We start from the raw sequence: 23,836 nt of genomic DNA, 5'->3' as shown, positions 1-23,836 counted from the left end.
ACACACACACACACACACACACACACACACACACACACACACACACACACACACACTATGAGCATCTCGCAGTGCCCGCTCCATGTTCCTCAAGCATCCATGCTCGTCCAGCCTCTGAAGGTGTGTCCTTGCTCTTCGGTGTGCCCGAAACTCCAGCCACACGGTGTGGACTCCAACACTGTGTGAAATAATGAAGGTCTCCACGCAGATCCCCGAGGACCCTCTGCGTGTCACAGCGGGCAGCTCACACCTGCCACCTCGTCAGGAGGGCCTCCTCGCTCGGCGGTGCCTGGGAACTACGCCCCTGCCTGGGCGGCGGATCCGCAGCCAGGCCTCGCTGCTGGAGCGCGATGAGCTGATGAGCTGCACGCACAGAAGCCTCCCTCCCGTGCCTCACGTCGGGAGCGAATCTCTGATGCGATCCCTTCACGGGGTCAGGCTGAGGCCACATCCTTACTGAGCTTCTCCTCTTCCCTCTCCCGCTCCACTTATTGCCTCCCAGATGTTTCCCGAAAGCTCGTCCTTCACAAATCGCTTGCATGAGAATCCCTGCCTCAGGCTCTACTTCTGGGCAGCTGCAGTTAACACATGCACACACACACACACACAAATATTTGAAGGTTTCTTTTCAAGAAAAACAGTTCTAATATTGGATTTCTAGAACTCCATGTTAAACACAAATACTATCCCTGAAAATGCGTTCATATCACTGTAGGCAAAAGTAGCTCCTACCTAACTACATATTTCAGTAAATAAATTTCCAGTCATTCCAGCTACCTAAGATTCTTGAGTAAGAGATTTACTACCTCTGCATATTAAACAAATACATGTCTCTTTTCCATTAAAGTATATTCAGACCTGGTCAAAATGGTGAAAGCAATGACGACGACATCATTCTCTTAAGGATTAGTAAATCCAGGAGGACGATTCCTAAGAGAAAATTATGGAGTAAGTGTATAATAAAATTCATTCAAATGAATGATAGCCAATATTTCTCCTCCTATGTCTCCCCTCAACTCCTATTCTTGTGGGTGCTGGATGAGGGTCTGGAGCTTTTATTACTGTGTATTTTCTCACCCACGAAGAATATTTTCAGAAATAAGAGGTAATGCAGAAAACTCTCTTGGCTCTCATAACCTAGAAACCATGGCTAGATTTACGTGCAGCTGCCAAAATCCTAGCCTAACACGTACACTCACGAGAAGACACTGTATAAAATGGAGAGGCACGCCCTCGACTTACGCTAGCACCGATTTATTGTTTTACTGTTAAAACCGGTCTTAGGTCTTAAATCTATGAATATGATTGACTGCAATCAGTGAATATCATTTGAACATCTCTGTTCTACAGAGCTTTTTCTCTTTATTCAACGAATGTTCCTCTACCCTCTCTATTTAAGTAAGTAATAAAGGAAATCCCATGACAAGACTTCAAAAATATTTACTGTTTCTCTTCTGGAAAAAAATTCTTGAAAATAGATTCAAAATTTTACAGATACATGATTATTTCTAACTGTTTAAGGCTAAGGAAATGGCTTATTTCCAAGTCACGGTGTAGACATCTACATCTCCATATTAATAAAGATAGTTAACATATGTTTAGCAGGTGATGGTCTTAGTGTTTCAAATGTATTATCTTCCTTAACCGTATGAGGCATGTGCTCTTACTATCACCTTTTATAGATGAAAGAGAGAAATATTATCACTCAGCATACAGATACTAAGCTGGGATTTCCAAGCTAGGCGGTCTCTGCTGTCCATGTTCTTAACGATTACACTATAGACTATAATTATCTATGCACCTATACAAAGTACCATGAATAATGACCTAAGAAGCCATACAACAATGAGTAGAGAACTGGGTAATTGAAGATCAGATAGAAACTGATTTTAAAATCCTAGACATAGGATGAAAACATGCTTTGGTTAAAAGAAAAAAACTTAAGTTGATGTATATTAAGAGTCATGCACAAACATCGATTGCATATCACGATCTAGAGCTAAAAAAAGCTTTAAAAATAATACATTTCAAATGCCTCATTTTACAAAGAAGGTAAGAGATCAAGGAAAATAATGACTTGCAAAATAGTACACAGCTGTCTGATGTCATATGATATATTGAACTCTACGGTCCTTAATCTCCTAAGGCCAGTTTTATTTTATTTTCACAATGTACAGCGATATATAAAAGGATAACGTGAAAAGGAAAATGATAGGTCAGTATCATTTATGATCGTAAATGTAAAATTCATTAACAAAACGTTAGCAAACTGATTCCAAGTATAGATTCATCTCAGATATAAAATTATAAAATCAACATCTAAGATATAACTTTAATCAAACTGGAAACAGAAGAACACTGCATTCATTTTATTAAGAGAATCTAAGGTAAAACTATAACAAATATACTTTATCATGAAATATTGTTTTTTAGGTGAGGCAACCCTTGGTTGACTTCACAGATTGCAAGGACCTTGTCAGCTTACGATCCTTTATTTTTTACTTTTTTTACACCTACAGCACCCGGTCTTCCTAGGTGGTCTCCCATCCAAGTACTAACCAGGCCTGACCCTGCTTAGTTTTCAAGATCAGATGGGATCGGGCATGTTCAGGGTGGCATGGCTGTAGACTATCATGAAATGTTGAAGGCTCTCTTTGTGAGATCAGGCAGAGGCAAGGATACCCACTCATTATGTATTCAACAATAAACTGGAGAGCCAACCCCATTCAATAAGACAAGAAAATGTTATATAGATTGCAAAAGAAGATATACGATTTTCACTCACGTATACCATTATGCATGCAAAAAGCCCAAAAACTCAACATATACAGTAATAAAATTAATAGACAAATTCCACAAGTCTCCTGTATAACAAATATACTAAAAATTAGGGGAAAAAAAGTCTCAAAAAACCACACCATCTATATTGGCATAAAAATGTACTGAGGAATAAATACCGAAGTACATGTAGGACCTCTACAGAGAACGATAAAACTTTATAGAGGAAAATTAAAGGAGACCTAAATAATTTGTGATAAAACACATTCATGGCTTAGAAGATTCAACATAATGAAGATGCCAACTCTCACCATTGATGTATGCCTATCATTGCAATTCCAATCAAAATCCAAACCTTTTTTCTGTAACTTGACAAGCTTTATATGGAAATTTAAAGTTTATATGAAAATGCAAAGTCAATCCTGAAGAGGAAAAATGTTGGAAGACTCACTCTTCAGATTGCAACACACAACGTAAAGTTACGATAAGCAACACAAAGGCAGTAGAACAGAACAGTGAGTCCAGAAACAAAGGCGAACATGTATGAATACTCAATCTGTGACAAAGGTTGTACTGGGAAGCTGCAGGGGAAGGGTGGTGTTGAAAAAAGGGTGCAAGGTCAATCAGATAAAATGAAACTTGATTCTACCCGACAGCTTACTCAAAAAAATAACGCCAGGCGGATTGTAGATCTAAACGTAAAGAGTAGGGCATTTTTATAGTCTCAAGATAAAGAATGATTTCTTAATCAAGACAAAAAAGGCACTAACCGTGAAGGAAAAGACTGATAAATTTGACAGTATTAAAATTAATAAATTCTGTTTGTCGGACGGCTACTAATTGAGTGAAAGCCACAGGACGGAAGGAGATATTTACAAAACATATAACTAGTAAAAGATCTCAAAGTCTATAGTACATAACGAGCTCTCACAAGTCAATCGTAGAAAGATGGGCACCTCAAAACAAAATAGGCAGATGGTACAATGAGCAATTCACAAAGGAAATACACAAATGGTCAACAGACAAATAAAAAGCTGCTTAATCTGATTATAAATAAAAGGACGGCAAAATAAAACTGCAATACCATAATGAACAATTCTTCGATTCGCTCAAAGAAATTGGCAATAAATGTATATGTACATATTTGCATAAAATGCATAAAATTTCTCTTTATGACACAGAAATATCTGGCTGCCTCTGTAAAGGAGAAATGGATTGAAAGGTTTTTTAGTGTAGGTTCTTCTGACTTTTAAACTATTATCTATTATCTATTCAAAAAACCAACTAAAAAAACCCAATGATACATGTATAGTACTTGTATCTAAATGGATGTTTTTCTCCTGTCTGCTTAATTTATTAACAAATCTAATTTAAGCTGTGCTTCAGGGTGAACACTACATGCAAACTGCTGTATATTTTTTTGCCTATGTCCCAGCTCTTAAAAGGAAGACAAGAACTCACTTCTAAAGATACGATCTATTTACCGCTGCATAATACATGCTCAGTGGGTTCAAACTTCTTTCTGACGTATATGGTGGAATGAAGTACCTAAGACTAGGACCAAATACCTAGCACACAGCTCTTAATGATACGTTAAATAGGTAATACATCCTTTAGATTATGTCGCACATATTATATGTTTTAATATTTTTCTGCTAAAGTGGATTACTTTGTTCAGTGTCTGGAAGTATTTATGAAAACAGAACTAAAGTAAGTACCATATTTTGCTTATTTTTGACACTATTGCTGAAGTATGCCATCACCTCAGACCCTTTCCAGCAAGGAGCTTCTTACACAGTGAGGCTATGTTCTGTTAACCTTCTTTGGCAGTTTGGTCTCTTTTTAGTAAGCCTCTGGTTTCCAAGGATTTGTGGGGGATTGGGAATATATTTAAATTTGGGGAGTCACAGATAACTTTTTGCTTTGCTCTTGTTGAAATCAGGAAACCAATGGAAGTCTCCAGAAAAGCTGTTGGTGTTCATGAAAATTTGTACCACTAAAATAGGAGCCGTCTTCACTCCTAATCCCATCATTCTTGTTTCTGCTGAAGGACATTTTTCTTTCTCTTTTTTTTCTTTTTTTCTTTTGACTTTTCTCCTTATGCCATTGGTCGATCTTCACTTTCTCAACTCCATACAAAAGACAAACCTCTAAAGATAAATAGAGTTCATTGATGCTTTCACCTGGTTAAATGCATAGTATTGCTTTGTTTGTTTAAAAGAGATCTTCAGTTCTTCTAGGCTGCCAGATGTTAAAAATTCTTTCTCAAACTGATTTTTTTTTGGACTCATTTTACATTTAGGGGAGCAGTTGAACTGTTTTCAGATGATTGGCTTCTAAATAACTATTTTACTGTGCTTCATGTCTTTTTCCTATGATGTACCTTATAAGTATGAATAAAATGGAAACTAATTTCATTTTGTATGAAAAAAAAGTTCAATGTGGAAATAAATTAAATATGCAACAAAGGCCTTTGGTGTCAAAAAATCAATCTAGAAGATTAATACTAACCACAGAGCAGTTTTCTAAAGAGAAGCATTTTGGGGTTAGAGTGCGAGAATTTTAGCGACGCACTGTTCAGAATGACAGGCACTTCGGATGGCAGACAATTATGACAGCAGCTCTTCTTCTACTGCGATTTTCCCTTCAACCAGCAATACGCTTTTACAGTTTCCACAGCAACCCAATCAATTTCTGATTACAAATGCAAGCAGAGCAATTTAGGCCCAGACTAGGGAAAATGAGGAGTATATTTGTACATTTAGAGAAAATTTGAAATTAGCCTGTATCATTCATCTGAGAGGTTCTAGGTGATATTTGCAATTAAGATAAAGTCTAAAAACTTAAAATTTCTAACTGAGGTAAATGATATTTTATAGAAAACTCTTATTCTCTTTTTTTATTATGTCTTCCAAAGATACAAAAGATTCAGCATTGCTGTTAGATAAATGATATCATTTAATTATAGCTGTTGAACTGAATTAAAGGAGAAACGAATGACAGACAGCAATATCTGAAGGACTAATGGAAACACGAATAATCTCTATAATGTCTATTTATTTGGCTTAACACCTTTAGTTCCCAAATTACAATCTAAAATACTTAGATATAAAATTTTCTTCTTAGATTATTATTTACTTAAAACATAAGAGTAATACTAATTAACTACAATAGAAAACAGAAACACCAACATGTTTAGATGTTATGCTAATTTTAAAATGAATCCTAAAAAGTAAAAAAAATATATATATTTATAAAACTTCTTGAATCATATATATTGCCTAAATAAAAATAATGTGCATGGTTTGGGAACCCCTTTTACTAGTGTAAAAATTTCAGAAGTGTTCATCCTTATCGAATTAAGTGCATTAGTAAAACAAGGTAAAGGCCAATGAAGTGATTAGGCAAACATGAAATGGTACCTTAGTGACTTATAAGCATTAATATGTCTTCCTGAGCACGTAATTCACTCCCACAAGTGGCTCAAGTACTGAGGATATTAGAATTCTATAAAATCCATAAAGGTCTATTTTATAGGATAGGCTAATTACATGTTAGCAGACTTGTGAAAAATATAAGACCACCATCTTATGACCACTGACGTTTGACTTCCATGATGCCACGCACGTGCCTGTGTTTCACTGTAATATTTCATTTAATCTCCATGAAAACCATCTGAAGTTGAAGTCCTGTTTCTAACTGCTGATGAAGCACTTAAGGATTTGCAAGTTTAAATCCAATGTCACGTACTGGCAAGGACTATTAGAAGATAGCAATTTTGTAACACACCATAGCACTTAACAGGCGAAAAGCATTACGGACATATGAAAGATTCCCCCCCAAATTTTACTCTATTAGCCAAAGATGAATAATCTAGTTATGAATGCCTGTTCTAGCTTTCCAAAACAAGGTTTTATTATCTTTCAGTCAGGTCAAATCACTTGATCACCAGAAAAGATCTGTCGATTTCTTTTTAGCCTTAGGAATACATGTTGTAACTTATGATCCTAGAATAATTTTAATGAGGAAACGACAGTGTGGAATGTCTAAGAAATAATTTTTGAATGATATAAAAATTTTTATTGGTTCATTATTCCAGTTTAATGTGCTATCATTCAAATTTTCAAAATTCACTAAATTGCATATATGCATCTAGGTCAGCATGAAAGCTAGCTGTTGGCCCTAGGCTGGAATAAATTTATAGTTCTTTATAAAATGTGGAGAATTCCTAAGACATCTTTGAAAGAAAATAAATGAAGGCAGACATAAATTTGAGTTTTATGTACAAGGAACAAACAAACCTCAACAAATGTGGAAAATGTTAAAGCACTAACTACCATAGTTTTTAATGAGAAATTCTAAACACTGCTATGTGTTAGGTAACCTACAATTGAGATATATTTAGAACATAAGTATATTGAGAGAAAATTATGAAGACTTTGTTTTCATAATCTAAGGCAACAATATTTCAAGAAAGCTCATAGAATAACTACATTTAATACCATAAATAAATCAACAATGGATGTTTTCACATTATAAGAACACTTCTGTTCATAGTGATATAGTTTATACTTATTAAAATAAGGCATAACGATTTTTTTCTTTTATTTTACATATAGGCCTGAGAGAACGATTCTCATGTAATAAGCGGGCTTATACATACTCTGCGAGATCTTCTAAATGTCTCAAACATGACAAGGAGGAACTCACATTGCCATTAGTAACTTCGCGTGCCAGCTGGGTGTAGCACAGGTGCGAGGCAGTGTTGACCCGCTCGGACTCTTGAGAGTCAGCACAGCTCGCCAGTCCTCTTAGGTGTTCAACCAAGACACACACACACACACACACACAGAGCTCTCTATGAAGACTCATCATACATCAATAGTCATAGCAGCTCTTTTTAACAGCCACACACTGGAAACAACCCATATGTCCACCAACGGCGAGTGGGTAGACAGACTGCGCTATATTCATACACTAAATTCTAACACTACACTATTCTATTATATAGAACATAATACACTATATTCTAACACTAAAAAGGAATGAAGTGCCGATGTATGCAACGACATGGATGCCTCTTAAGATAATTATGCTGACTGAACAAGAAGCCAGAAAAAAAAGTGTATTTGTATAATTCCATTTATATAAAAGTCTAGAAAATGCAAACTCATCTATAGTGAGGAAAGGAGATTACTGTTTGACTAGAGATGGAGGCGTGAGGGGGGATTACGAAGAGGCACGAGGAAATGTAGGCGATGCATATGTTCATTATTTTGATTGATGTGATGGCTTCCCAGTTGTAAATGTGTTAAAACATATCAAATGCTATACTTTAATATATGCAGTTTATTGTTGGTATCTCATTAAGCACTTTTAAGAAGAAATAATATTGGTATGAGCATATTACTGTATTTCTAGATTTGAAATACCTGTATTAAAATATTCAAAATAAGAAGTGATTTAAAATAGTAGAACTGAAGGAACGTGGGCCTGGGGGAGAGGGAGAAAGCATAGGATGGGGACCGATAAGCCCGATAAGCTATCCTCCACGACTTTATCTAACAGTGCTGTGCACATATCACATTGATACTTTAAGAAATCATTTTCAATTTGAAAAGATTTTGACAAAGGAAAAGAGATTGCATGGCTCTTCCACTATCAACTGAATATAAGTTCTGAGTTTGTTTTCCAATATTTCAGTAAATTTCAGCAGATTCACTCCAAGCCACTTTCCTTACTGACAAATGTCACTTATTATTTGCGGGTGACTGAACAAGGATAGAGGTGAGAGCTATGGTTACAAAACTGAGTAAAATAGAAGGCCAAATGTGATCTAGAGAAGGGTCTTTTTATAAGTAAGCTGTTCATCAATCAATCACCCACATTTTTTTCTACGAGTGATGAATGGGAAGGAAAGGTATAACAGGTCTATAGGTAGGCATTCACAGTTGAATTACTTCCACAAAATAGGTTAGGATTAAACGATTTAGAAACACAATTTAGCATCTTTGATGTCTAGAACACTGTAGTGTTGAGGGGAGTGGGGACAAAAAGTTATAAGACGGCCATTTATATGTCACATTTTATCTTATAAAAGTCATGCTCGATGAATGTTTTCTAAGACCTTTTTATTATTTACTCTTAATAATGACAAAAGATAATTGTGTGTATGTAAATCACTGTGAATATGTGTATAACCTGGTGTAATCATGAGTAAATACATCATTTACTCAAGAAGTTCCAAAGGGGAAAGAGGCATACACAGAGGTACCCCTCATTAGTCCTTAAAATTACTAATATTTAATGTATACAACTCTTGCTGTTCTGAGCCAATAATCACTACATTACATAAATTCTAAAATAAATTTAAATATAATGCAGTGTTAAATTCCAATATTTTATGTTCGTGTGAAAACATTTAACAATGTGTCATTTAACTTAATTTTGAAATGAAGTTATAGTTTTATGGTGTAAAATAACTTTTTAAAAAATTACGAAGTACGAGACAGAAGATTTGTAGAAGATTTACTCTTTGTCTCAGGGACTACTTATTCAGAGCTCTTTTAATTTAGAATACACAATCTGTGAGATATTTCTCTCTGGATTCTCTACTAAGTAAAAACCACAAAAGAATGGTCATTGGTCATGATCTACTTTACATTCATTATTTTAGTTAGCATTTATTGTATAATCATATTTTTAGTCTTACTTTCTCTAGCCTCTGCTACATCAATGACTCTGGCTTGAATTAGTTTAGAAGGATAATTTTAAAACGCGAATTATTATTTGTACAACACAATTATTCTTTATAATATAAACTCATACGATTTTTCCCAAATGAAACTTTAGTAAATAAACAAGTTCATGGATAATGATAGCTTAAATTTTTGTTTGGATTATGATCCTTACATGCACATGGAAAACAAAACTAAATCTCCCCCTGAACACAGCCCTCTACACAGCCCAAATGAATTACCTTACACACGCTTTAGAGTGTCGGTTCTTGGATTCCAAATACTGAACTTAAATGTCTCTTGCTTCACTTTCTAGGGCCCACAGAATCAGCAGCCACCCTTCGTACTAAACCGTGGTGTGCTTCTCCCCAATCCATGGTCACTCTCTGATCAAGAATGTGCTTGCACAGCCCTCTGCCCCCCAAGGTGCCAGATGGGTTTTTTTTTTAAGTCAATTCTTATTAAGGAAGCAGAAGCAAAATCAATAGTGCTTCCTGAATCCTCTTTTTAAATTTTCATTTTAAGGGCACTAAATATGAAATATGCACATCGAAAATATAAATATATATTTTTCAGATCTAAAATAACTGAAAAACTATAGACAAGGTCTAGAATTCTAGATCCCTCGAGAAAGTACGAGTAGAGGTTGTTACCTATCATTAGGTCATTTTCAGAACTCTTAACCCAGGAATCTTATAGGTCCCCTGATATGGTGACGGAGAAGTAAAGGAATCCATGTTAATGCAGTTTTTCCCATTGTTTCCAATTCTTGTTTCTAACTTTTTTCTTTGTATTTTTCTCTCTACTGATTAAAATCATAAGAGCCATGAACATTTAATTATATAATTGGACTTTTAGTAGCTATGTTTCTTAAATCTTCAAACAATATGGATAAGCTCTGAGAAATTAGTTTCATGGATATTCATTAGGGATATAGACAATAAATAGGAAGATATACCAAAACTCATCTGCCTATTTCGGATTTGCTCGATAGACCTAATCCTTATCTTTCCTGACTTATATTATCAAAAATAACAACACTTTTCTATAGGTGGTGTCTGTAACCTTCTGCACTAAGACAAGTTATCTGCAATTAACAATCCAAAATAACCATAGATTAAAAAAAGTCTCCTTCAAGTTTCCATAGGATTTATCTAGAAAACATTTCTATTCTAGACCAAGCAGCTAAAACTGTAGAAACCAAATTACATGACCATCGAGCAACAGATCTATTAATTTAAAAAATCATAATCAAAACATAGTCATAAAGCCCCAAAGACAGGCAAAGTAATTCCTCATAAATAACAACCATGTGAAAATGGAACAAAAAAATTCAATTACATCTTTTTTAATAACAAGAATAACCTCTAATGAAAATAAAAGTATTTAAAAAGAAAGACATAAGGAGATCAAGGGAAAGAAAATAACATGTAAGAGCAGACAGACATAAAAAATCTGTTACTGAAACTTGAAGAATTAGTATATGAATGCAGGAGATAGTACATGAAGAAACAAAAAGAGAAAAACTAAGTAAATCCAATCAAGGAAAAAACTAATAAATTAGCAAGAAAAATATAATGGCAAATAGAAAATTTTAAAATATATTAACATGTATGTATGATATGACTCCAATTTTACACAAAAGCACATAGAGGTGCTTTTGGGAAATAATTCAAGAGTCATTAGCTCTATTGTAAGCGATTTGATACTTATTTTCTTTTTCTTCTTTTAAGTATTTTCCTAAAACTCTACATAAAAATTTTTCCCTTTTATAATGAAAATAATTGTTCAAAAACACAATATTAAAAGAAAAATACATTCTAATCTAAGAAATTCTTTTTTGCATAATGCAAGTGTTGTGCACATTTTTTTTTCCTAAAGGCAAGTTTTAGTCATAGTTTATAGAGCATGGCTTTTTTTGACAACAAAGAACTTCAGGAAGATAGGCCCCTGCATTCAGCCCCAAAGGATGAGTCAAACCTAGTAATCCCATCTCCCCAGCTGTTACGTACTAAATATTTGTGTCCCTTAAAGTTTATATGTTGAAGCCCTAACCTCCAGGGAGATGGTATTTGGAGATGGGCCTTTCGGAGGCGATCAGGGTTAGGCTGTGTCATGAATGTGGGGCTTTAAGGAAGGATTAGTAGCTTTGTAAGAAAAGAGAGACTCTCTGCATGCACGGAGGAAAGACACGTGAAGACACGATAAGTTGGACCATCTGCAAGCCAGGAAGGAGCCCTCGCCAAGAACCAAAATTGCCAGCACCTTGATCTTATGCCTGGCCCCCAGAACTATGCAAAGTAAATCTCTGTTGTTCAGACATCCAGTCTATAGTATTTCATTAGATTAACATTAACAGACTGAAGGAGAAAAACATTATGATCATCTCAACAGATGCAGAAAGAGTCTTTGATAAAATTCCATACTACTAACAATTGAAATAAAATCTCTTAGCAAATTAAGGTTAGAAAAGATTGCTATTATCCCTGAATCATCCTGTACACTAAATACAATTCTAAACCCTTCGAGATTTTCATGAAACTTGACAATATATCCTAAAACACCTGTAGATAGTAAGAGACCAGGAATGTCAAAGAGGATGAAAACAAATTGGGGTACCTCACTTTACCGAATATCACAATCAATAAAACTACAGCAATTGAGAGAGTGTGATGCCAGCTTAGAGGCAGACAAATTGAGTAACAGTACACAACAGAGTCCCCAGTTACTACTCATAAATGGTACTGGACGGGAGGCTCTCTGTATGGAACAGATCAAATTAAAGTTTTATCTCTCACCTTAAAAAATGAATTGGCAACTGAGTAATTAATAATCTCTATATAAACACTATAAAAAGAAAACATATGCAAGAAACAAAGCTATCAGGATCAAAAAATATTTCTGAAACTAAGTACAAAATATACAAACCATAAAGGATTTGATAAATATAAATAACTAAAATTAAATTAAAAACACTTAAACATCAAAGAAAATGCAAAAAAAAAGTATAAAGACAAGTCACAGACTAGGAGAAAATATGTGACATCTATATGCAGAATATACTCATAGTCACAGTATAGAAAGAACATATCTATACATCGATAAGAAAAACACAGATAATCCGACAAGAAAAATGGGCGAAGGCTAGGAACAGGCAAACCACAGAGGAAGCCACATATTTGATAACCTACGAAAAGAAAATATATAACTAGTTATCAGCGAAATTCAAAATTAAAACAGACCATTTCATACTCTTCGGATTGGCGCAATTTTTAGTCCGGTACCGCCAAATGATGATTAGCATTTGGGAAACAAGAATACTCTATTAGTAACTACAAATGTGTATATATTATTTTGAAAAGAAATATGATAAACTCCTTTACAGTTGAGGCCACACATCATCACTCAGGAATCCACATGTGATGAACTCTGGCACACGGAACGCTACACAGAGATGTTTGATGGCGCACTGTGTAGACCTCAGTCCCTCAGTGAGAGAATGAATAACCGAACTGACTTCTCCATGCAAATGGAATCAGACATACCAGGTAAACGAATTTCCTATTAGTGTTTCTGCTATAATAGGACATGCATTCTCAAAAAACCACCTGTTCTGCAAAACTGCTTGCTAGAAACAACACAGTGTAGGGGGAAAATAAGTTTAAGAAGCTCATAAAAATCTATGTAAATCTGTAACCACAGTACTTGATAATCGTTTTAATAAAAAAGTTACTAGCGTGGTTAAAATATTTAATTTCTAATCTTTGGAAATGAAATACTGGAGTAAATACAGTATTGTACATTTAAAGAAAATGAAGACAGGAGGTATTGCGAAGATGTGCAAAAATGGAGCTTGCCTCGCATTAAGTGCTTCAAAGAGCAGGTGCACGAACAGAACCAGGAGGAATGGGTACTGTCTGCATGAGTTTGCATTGCTCGTTGTCAGGCTGTGTTCAGCTGTGTTAGTATGCTTTTCGTTCAGCTCTTACTTGGTGGCACAAAATATTAACAGCATGGGGAAAACTGCATATGAAGCTCCTGCTTACACTGACATCATTCCCCTATTTATGAATTAAATCTGAGCTAAAAGGCATTACAGAAACATGCACTGTAACAGAACAGCCCAAATGAAAAGAAAACCTGAAGAATGATTCCTAAATTCTAATTATATACACACACATACGCACTCATCGTTACTAAACTATGATGCATATTTTTGCACTGCATATAATTGGGAAGGATATACATAAACTTTAGCATCTTGGTTACCCTGGGCGTGGATGGATGGAGTATGGAGAAGGAATGAGGCCGTAGCTCCTTTACCAAGGATTATTCATCTTATCTATAAAACCAGAAGTTTATTTTAAAAATATATATTATTATAAGAAAAGGTTATTTATTAAATCTAGATGAATACATGACTTTTATTATTTCTATGCTTATTTGCATATTTGCATTTTTCAAAATGTGGAGAAACATGATTAAAATAAAACATGAGATTCAATGGGAATATGATTAGATTTAAAAGGTAATAAGGTAGATGAATATAAAATAAATATAAAGGCACATAAAGTGATAAAATATACCACTACAAGCGAAGGCACTATTAAAACGTGACAATTTTTTTCTAAGTGATTTATATGCTCATAGCTATTTCAAAGGAATATTTTGGTTTTGCATAGTATTAAAAGGTCATCTGGAAGATTAAACTGGCAAAAAGTTAAAATTTAAAATCAACATTCCGGATATGAATTAACGAGAGAGAGTACCCTCACCAGTTTCTAAACATACTACAAAGTATAATAATTAAAATTGTGTTACATTGGTTAAAAATTCCTCTCAAATATCTCTGAGTATTATGTATAATTATAATACAAAAGGTAACACAAATCAGCAGGGAATAGAACGCTGCTCTATATATATCTCTGGAAAAAATAATATCTCCAGCTATCTGGAGAATATAGTTTTTTGAGATCTTCCTATAATGCTCTACCCTAAATGTTCTGAATCTCTACTAAACACTACTTAATGCAACCCCAGATCAATTAGAACAATTAAATCAGAATCTTGGAGGGTGGGGCCCAGGAATCAGCATTTTGAAGCTCCCCAGGTGATTTCACTTTGCTACCTGAGAACCACAGCCTTAGATGTTTCCAACCCATTCCTAATATGTATCATGAATGGGTTTCAGAGGTGCTGAGACACTGAGCCCCTCAACATGCAGCAGGTGGGGAGGTTGGAGGGCAGGCAGGGCCTGGGGATACTCCAGGCCACAGGAGAGAAGGGAACCATTTCAGGTGGCCGTATAAATCAAAACTTCATTAGCGTCTTCGGGTTCTTAACATCTCTGACTCAGTAATTCTTCTTCAGAAATTGTATTGCAAGGAGATACAATCAAAGACAGAAGAAAAATTTAAATAAAAAAATTCATTTCAACAATATGTATAATGGCAAAAACTGAAAGCAACCTTGGTGAATGACTAAGTAAATTATGGCATATTCAGAGGATAATATTTTAGAAAGTCTTTTAAATGTTTCTGAGGAGTTTGTAATGACATGTAAAATATTAGCATGTTAGATGGAATCCATAAATTTCATATAAGGTATTATAATTATACTTAATACACACTAAATATGTAAACCATACAAACATAGGCATTCATATATATATATACACATACTCTTCATTAAGTACACATGTGCTTTGCATTCTACAAAAATATATACAATTAAAAATTTTTAAACATGTATGTAATGAATAGAATTTGTGACATAATTATTTTGGTCAAAGAAAGCAGAATACAAAGATTGAAAACCCAATGAGCAGGAGGCCTGGTCTGTCTGATCTCTGAGCTTTGCCACACTGCCCCTGACTCTTCCCCACCGTCCCTTCATCCTTTACAGTTCAGCACACAGCACCACACACTTCCACTCTGACACGCTATGAAAGGAAACAGCAGCCACCTGGCTCCTGGCACAAAATGAGCCGAGAAGAGCCAGAGCTGAAACATACAGTCTCCACACTCCCGCAGGCTCTGTGGACTCTACTTCTGGATCAAGTTGGGCCGCCAAGGGCCTACCTCGTGTACCGCGTCAACGGAACCTCATGCAAAATCCAATTTCTCAGGATGAAATGTGCTACTGTATTTCTTGTAAGATATCAAAAGTGTGGATCTGGTGTGTTGCATGTACACTAAGTCTTCCATTCTGTCTTAGGTTTTTGGTAACTTGGTAACTGTGATTTTAAAGCGAAACAACGTACAATGACACCAGTTTTACCTGGGCTAATTGATGTAAACAAGAGTTAAGTTCCTACGGCCTATTTCTGGTCACAAAAACATCACCAAACATCTAAATAAAGACCCCAAACACTTCTAAGGGTAAACACTGAAGTAACCGAGTGCTCTACGTACGTTTAAGATGAATGAAACAAGCGATTTTCCAACCCGCCGTTTCCAGTCGCGCCTGGGTGGCCGGAGGCCCCCGCCCAGGGCACCAGGGGACCTGCCCTGCACAGGGCGCCCCTCCATCCCTCCATCGCAGGGGCTCTCTCGCACCCCCGCACTCAGCCCGGGCGGCGTAGACGCGCCAGGTCACCACGCATGCGTCGCTCTGGGATGCCCAGGGACCGGGAGGAACCCGGAGACAACCCCAGCAGGCCTGGGGAGAAAGGAAAACTCCACGGACAGTGACCCCTGACGGAATCGATTCGTTCCCCTCGTCAACTCCATAACCAAACGTCGTTGGAGGAAACGATGTTAACGGAGGACCCGCTGCATTTAAAACGCTATGCGATTGCCTTCTCTGAGATGGCAGCACAGGGAAAGCTGGGGATCCCGCGAGGGATGGATAGGCTGCTGCTTCTGTGAAAATGAGACATGCGTAATGTTCGCCTTTCGGCCACAGATGCCAAGCAACTTAGAAATCTGAACATCAAGTAATAAAAATACTGATCCTTATGAATGGCAGATCGATTCTCCTTTCCTTTAGCTCAGGCTTTCTACTTTAATTACATTTTATTTTATTGTTCACTGTTGTTCGTTTAATTTTATTTCTGATGACTTCAAAAACACTTATTGTGAGACAATGCAAATTGTTTGAGGATTACATTATAAATACATAAATAAAATGTTTGAGATAATTTTTTTCCCACAAAAGATAATTTTTTTCTTGTTATATTTTAGAGAGGGATGAAAGTCACCATTAAGGGGATGGAAAGGAAACTCTCAGAGTAGAAAATTATACTTGCAAAACATATATTTGACAAATACCTTACATCATTTAGGACAGAATACGAAAAATAAAAAGTACTACAAATAAATAAGCCAAATCAAGCCAAGAAAAAACCAGAGGAAAGTCTTTAAAAAGAGAATTCAAAAAAAGAGGATAATCAAATGGCAAATATATTAAAAACTTTTAAATTTCACTAATCACAATAAAAATAATTAATCCACAATGAGATAATATTATACATCTACTAGAATACCCAAAATGCAAAATAAAAAAAATATCAATTACTAGTGAGATTATAGAGCAAATGATACTCTCGTATAGATTGGGCAGAAGTTTAAATTTGAAAAATCAATTTGGGAGCAGTTTTGATATAGTTAACTATTGCGAACATACACACACCCAAGGACCCAGCAATTCTGTCTTTGGACATTTACACCTATGCTCTCCAAAAATGTATTAGAATTTTCCTAGTAGCATTATTTGTAACAGCCCTACCTAGAAGTCACACAAATACTCATCAACAGAGAAATAGATAAGTAAATTATCATATTCATATGAAAATACTGTACAGCGATGAGTATGAAGGATCCATGTGCAGTGACGTGGGAGAATCTCACACATTCGGTGGTGATCTCAGAAGCCAGACACAAAACAATTACACACTTTGTAATTTCATGTATATAAATACACATCTACTGAGAGAAGTCAGGATGAGGGGAGCTTGGGGGTGTGTTAGGTCAGTGACTGAACAGAGCCTGAGGGGTTTTGTGGTGTTGGTAATTTTTCTTGATATGGGTGTTGGCTATACCAGTGTGTTCGGTTTAATCTTCATCAAGTGACACACACAGAATATGTGTATTTTCTGTTTGTATGTTACGCATCAAAGTTTAAAAAGAAAGTATCAAGAGAAGACCAGTTGAGTCAGAAAAATCTAGAAATATAGGTTCTATTACTTGCTCTACGATGTAGTAAGTGTCCCAAAACCACCACGACAAAAAATTAAATTTTCCAAGATTTATATGCTAAATAGAAAAAGTCTGCCCTGCTTCCTCATAGGACCGGTTAGAAAGTCAAATGAAATAAAGATGACTAGTCCTATGAGATATTAAAGCATAGACAAAGCTACTATAATTATATACATATAGCACTGATAGATCATTCAAGTCAAATAGGAAGATATTTGATATAATTTAGTTTAACTATATGTAGAGAGTCATGTAGCAACCCTCTGACTCGTTGGGAAAAAAATATTCTACCTCATTTTCTAAACCAAAATGAAATCAAGATGAAGCAAAGCTTTAAAATAAAAGATTGAAATTATAAGAGAACTAAGGGGAAAAAAGGCTAAATTTTTTCCCAAATCTTAGATAGGAGAGAGCTTTTCTAAGGCAAACCACTTTAATGTTTTATAATGAGCACATGTAACTTTTATAATAAGCTAATTACAATATCGCATAAAACATTTGTAAATTAATCTAATTCCTATGTTTTATATTTCTATAACTCCATTAGCATTTTCTTGAAGCAGCTAATTCAAAGATGATTCTCTATAGCATAAAACATGGCTATCCATTCATTCGGTTGACAAAAAAATAGCACCTACTATGTGCCAGGAACTTTCCTAGAGCTGGAGATGGAGCAGTGATTGAAACAGTAATAATCCCCTGCCCTCGAGGAGCTTACTCTGTAGTGGAAAAAGACACAAGATGAACTCAAGAACTGAGGGTGATAAGTATTTATGAAAAAATACAAAACAGGGAAAGAAGACAGGACTGCTAGAGCAGGGATGAAGGGGATTATTAAGAGGCGGAAAGTCTAACTAGCCAAAGAAGTCTTCAATAAAAAGTTAATTTTTGAACAAAAATTCAAAGCACCGAGTGATGGTAGAATGTAGGAGGGGATGCATTTCAGGCAGAGCGAGCAAGATGGGCAAAGGCCCTGAGGCAGCCCTGTGACTGGAACGGCTTGGAAACTACTGTGAGTGGAACGGGGTGGGGTGAGCTGACATATACGGATAAAGGAGAAAGGAAGCTAGACTGCACGGGGCCTTATGGGGGTAAGAACGTTGGCTTTTACTCTGAGTGAGATGAGGAGCCACCCGAGGGTCTGAGGAGAGCAATGTCATGGTCAGGCTGAGTTTTGAAGGGATCTTCTAGGCTCCTACATTGGAAGATGGTGGTTAAAAAAAAAAAAAAAATCCAGACCAGAGATAGGTAACGATCAGAGTGATGAGAAAGAGGGAGCTGATGACATGAGCAGGAGTAGACTTGCTTGCCTTCATTCAGCAAATATTTATGGAGCGCACTGCTACATGTCAGTTAGGATGATAAGGTGAGTTAGGCACAGATGCTGCCCTCGCAGGGAATGTATATGAGGAGGTGAAACATGAGTAGAAATTGCTATAATACACGGTAGAAAACAATGAACGAAAGATACGTTTCCATCTTGGTTGACAAAGGGGGAGAATTTCAAGTCACTTTGAAGCAGCTGGCATTTCAGCTGGCTGCATAAACATAAGCTCCCTGACGGCGAATGTTCCGCCACTCCTGTTGCTGGATTCTGAGCACCTAAAACAGTGCTGGGCACAGGTAGTGACCAGTAGATACTTGCTACCTAAAGACCGAAGGAATACGTGTGTGCGGATTTGTACACAGACCTTGTGGGAGAAAGGCACTCGAGCGAAGGGAACGGCGTACGCGGAATCACAGCTGTGGAGAGTTACAGTTTAATTTGGCGGAAGCAAATGAGAACAGTAGGAGATAAAGGTAAAACCATAGACTGGGGGTGGACCTTGCTAGTCCTGTGGAGGTAACACGATTTCTTTCTTCCTGTAAAGCCGAGGGACTCCAAAAGCTTTCAGCAGTGATTAAGAGGAGAACTCGTACCAGAAAGGTGAGTGTCACAGCATTTAGGATAGTTGGTTGAGGCAACCAACCACGTGGTGGATAGAGTCTAGCGACCAGTTTGGATGCTACTGTAAAAATCTAGACGAAAGGCGATGAGGGCCTCGATCGGGTGCTTGTCTCTTGGTCCCTTCATTATTAATATTTCCACTGTACCGAATTATTTGTAGATGTGTATATATTTGTACTGTAATATTTTATTTATCTATCTCCTTTTTCTGCACTAGCGGTATTTAGCACAGGTGGAGGACATGTCTAATTGTCCCCCAATTTCCCTTCATCCGTTTATTATGGTAATGAAACGCCTCAGCTTTTAGCGGTGACAGACCTCACAGTCAGAGACTGCATTTTCCGGCCTCTTCTGCACCTGGATGTGGCCATAAGACTAAGTTTTGGCAATGGAAGTGAGCGGAAGTGATGAGTGCACCCTCTGGGGCATCCCTGCTAAGCAGGCTGCTTGCTCTCTATTTCTACCTGCCTTTTCGTGCCGCTCCTTACCCACTTTTCTCTCTTCCTGCATGGAGTGGGTGTTGGAGATTATCCTCTTTTAGAACTACTTAACTTTCTTAGGCCTTTTCCCAACAGAGCAGGTAGGGGGGCCTGGAGTTGCCGCAAGGATCAACTTTCATAGGCTTTTGCAAAAAAAGAACATGGGGAGGCAGGGCCCCACCTCCATGATCGTGCACAAATTTGGATTTTTATATGTGAGAGAAGCAACTTCCATTTTAGTTAAGCCATTGTTATTTGGTCTCTGTTAAAGCACCCAAATTGGTATTTTAATATATAGTTTATAAATATTGACCACTACTGCTGTGTGTTAAATGAGTATATGATTGCGAGTATAAAAGTACACTTACATCTATATAAGTAAACTAGTAACGAATAATTATTTCTCTCATTCTGCTGAGCTGTAAGCATGAAACATCTATCGTCTACTGAAAAGGAAAACAGCAACATAAAGCTTAAACTGAGGTCAACGTCTATGTGGAGCTTGGGTCCACATCCTCACTTGCTTTGTCAAAGGGTGATTAGCACAGCAAGCCTCTCCCGTCTGCTGAGATAAAGATGGTACAAGACAGGGTTACTGGATCATACCACATATGAGGCCTTTAAAGGGAAATCTTCAAATTCTATACCTCATCATAATGTTGAGGCAAACATTTTAACAATATCAATTTGAATATTATTCTCGGACTGCAAGACTTGTGTCATTGCTTGTTTTCATATAGAATGCAACAACAATTTCAAGGGAGTGAAGGAACTACTTACTATTGAAGAACATTTGACGCTGGGATTTAAAGCTCTAGCCATTTATGTTTATTACTGTTTTGTAAATAATTTTGCAGTCTTGTATATCAATTATGAATTTAAATAAAGACTATACAGGTCATCTGATCAAATCTGATCAAGATTGTGTGCTTATATTATTACTAAAGCACTCTTGAAGAAACCACAGGAGTCTCCATATAACTCTTTAAGGTATAGTTCTATGTGTCTTTTGTGGAAGAGACTGGAATGGTGACTTCCTTAATTGGCAAGTGTTTGAAAGAGGAAACCGAAGGCAAGCCCTAACACCAGGGAATTGTTTGGGGGCTTGGCTTTTGGAACAAGGCGTTGAAATTAAGAAAAGCTGGAGACTGGCATATCGTTTTCCGAATAAAAATAAACTTCAAAAAAGGGGGATATTTTGACTTTATGTCAAAAGATCTATACTGTTGAAGACAGAAACGGTGAAACGTAAATACTGAATATGAAAAGAAAAAAGGTTTTATTTCCTATACCGCTGAAGTCAGTTTGTGTAAACAGTACTGTCTTTCTTTTATCAAGACTAGTGTTGGTGATGGTGGCTTCCTTAGAGTCGGACAGGGATTTTGTTTTGCTGATCCCAAATCCCTGGAACCGTGCTTAACAAATTCTTAGCTTTAAAAAAGTCGTCGACTGAATGAATGAATGGATGATGTTTGTATCTAAGAATTATGATTTCCACTAAATGAAATAAAAAATTATCCATCGTGTTTTGAAGACTCCAATAGAAAAATAGATATTATATTGAGATTTTTCTCTAAAAAATATGAAAATAAGATAATTTATCTCAAGTTGTTTATAAAGAAGCCTGCTTCATAGCCAGTGTCTTTTTTTGTCTATTAAGTATATTTATTACATTTGGCAATACTGATATATGTGGTTTTCCAGAACTATGACTTTAGCATAAGGCTATGTTTTAAAAAATGACTATGAATATAGTTTAGAAAAAGAAAGAATCTGAACAATATTTTTTTACATCTGTGAAAAAATACAGCATTGAAAGTCACTAACATTATAATCATAAATATGTGGAAGAAAAGAACAATTAGCTCAAACAGTTATGTAATTCTGTACTGCTGATAAACGGTCATCTTGGCTTCCACGACAACCTATTCGCATGAAATACATGCAAAAGACTAAAGCTACAACCAGCAGTTTTCGTTTATTTCTAATAATTTTACCTATTGTAAATCAACTGACACACAGTCCAATAACCAGAATATTATTTTGTCGAGCAACGTGGAAACCTGGACTAGGGGTCTAGAGGCAATCTGTTTCATTCACATATTCTAAGGATGTGGTTTTAGGAATAGGTATTAGGTTTGCAACATTTATGTAAAACAAATAATGTGATACTGAAAAGCAATACTATTCATTTAACATAATGAGTCGCTATGCAGTAAGTCAGATCTTCCTGGAGTGTAAATTATACAAATTTAAAAGCTGCATTTATTATTTAATATCTCATTCCCAGACAGGTGCTTACTCAGTAGTAAAACCTGGTTTAGCATAGCAAATTGAAAGCTGTTCAAAAACAGATAGGAAAGTTTTTTTTTTTACTCTATCATCCATGTAGCTAAACCATCTGTGTGCATTTTAAACTGTTTTTTTCCTCAATAGTATTGAGACTATTTTAACTATGAATAAAAAAAATGAATTATGAATTTTAATAACCGCCAATGCTTGAAGAACCGAAGCTTGGATTTTAAAAAATTTACCTAAAAGAAGGTCTTAACTATGAATAAAATAAATGAAATATGAATTGTATTAATAGCCAGAGATGCTTGAACCGAAGCTTGGATTTTAAAAAATTTACCATTTAAAAGGTCTGTTTGGAAATAATCTTCACATTAAGTTGCCCTTCAGTATTCTAACAGGCTGGTACCATTTTGTAAGAAAAGAATGTTGTTAGAGTAAATGCTAGGATATTCTGATATTTCCTAGGTTAAATTGATGAGATTTCATATTATAGATTATTTAATGAGTTTATGCTCCCAACTGTACAATAAGCGCATGTCAAATTTTGCAAGAGATTTTAAGATTTCTAAGAACTCACCTTCTATAAGGCCCTTTGCTGATGGGGCTAGTTTAGGAATGAATGAGGAAAGGGGGTCTTTTTTGCTTCATAAATAGCTTGAGAGTAATTCGGGGTGGCCTAGAAACCAGGAATTATTAGGAAAGTGCTTATAAATGGGCATCATGTATCACCCTCTCAAGATCCTTTCTAAGAACCTAGCCTGGACCTCCGCACACTGGTGGGTGCCGTCGGCCACTGGCCAACTAATTGCCTTTTTTGGCAAAGCCCACCCAAGGGCCGGCCAACCCCTGCCACCTGGTGTCCCCTGATTCGGAGCGAGTGCATTCGATGCGGGAAGATCACTTACGACTGAGTTTTTCATCATGGCTTTGACTGTGAAGCCCTCGGAAACCAGGGCGTGAGGCTGGTGCCCCGGGAGCGGCTGTTGTGCCAGCAGCTTGGTCCTCTTCGGCAGCTTGTCTGGGCATTTGTTTAAGCTCAGGGTCTCTTTTTCTGCCACCATCTTCCTAGAAAATGTCTTGTTCTCATAAAACGTGTAGTAAAAGACTCAGTGGGTTTTACGGATGTGAGGAGGAGGTCGGGGGAAAAAATGTAAAAAGGCGCGTTAGTGGTAGAAATTCAGCCCCTCGAAGCGCCCAGGCTGATCCAGATGTTTGGAAGCTCCTGGGTGAAGGGACTTGAGGGGCGGGGAGGGGCGGGAAGAGGGCCGGACCTTGGCTGGAGCTGCAACAAGCTTCCAAAGGTGAGCCCCGGTTGCTAGGCGACGCGTCAACACTGCGGCCGAGCGGCCCCACCCCGCCCCCCCCCCGGTGACGCACTTCTCCTGGGCCTTACCGGAAGAG

General features: G+C 36.7%; 1 protein-coding gene and 1 pseudogene across 2 annotated transcripts in view; both read right to left on the bottom strand.

The window, feature by feature from the left end:
• PACRG (parkin coregulated) overlaps window positions 1–23,759 on the bottom strand; it is a 432,512-nt gene extending 408,753 nt beyond the window's left edge. The window contains exon 1 of one of the 2 annotated variants that reach the window (XM_006915041.1): window positions 23,341–23,759. In XM_006915041.1, the coding sequence (XP_006915103.1) occupies window positions 23,341–23,496 (156 nt within the window). In that variant the 5' untranslated portion in view covers window positions 23,497–23,759. The remainder of the gene's footprint in view (window positions 1–23,340) is intronic. The other variant, XM_006915042.1, reaches the window with a different exon arrangement.
• Window positions 2,511–2,629, bottom strand: LOC112482374 (annotated as a pseudogene).
• Window positions 23,760–23,836: the final 77 nt, after the last annotated feature.

Source organism: Pteropus alecto, unplaced genomic scaffold, assembly GCF_000325575.1.
Source record: "Pteropus alecto unplaced genomic scaffold, ASM32557v1 scaffold195, whole genome shotgun sequence".
In the NCBI taxonomy this organism is placed as follows: Eukaryota; Metazoa; Chordata; class Mammalia; order Chiroptera; family Pteropodidae; genus Pteropus; species Pteropus alecto.
This window is presented reverse-complemented; position numbering and strand designations above follow the sequence as displayed.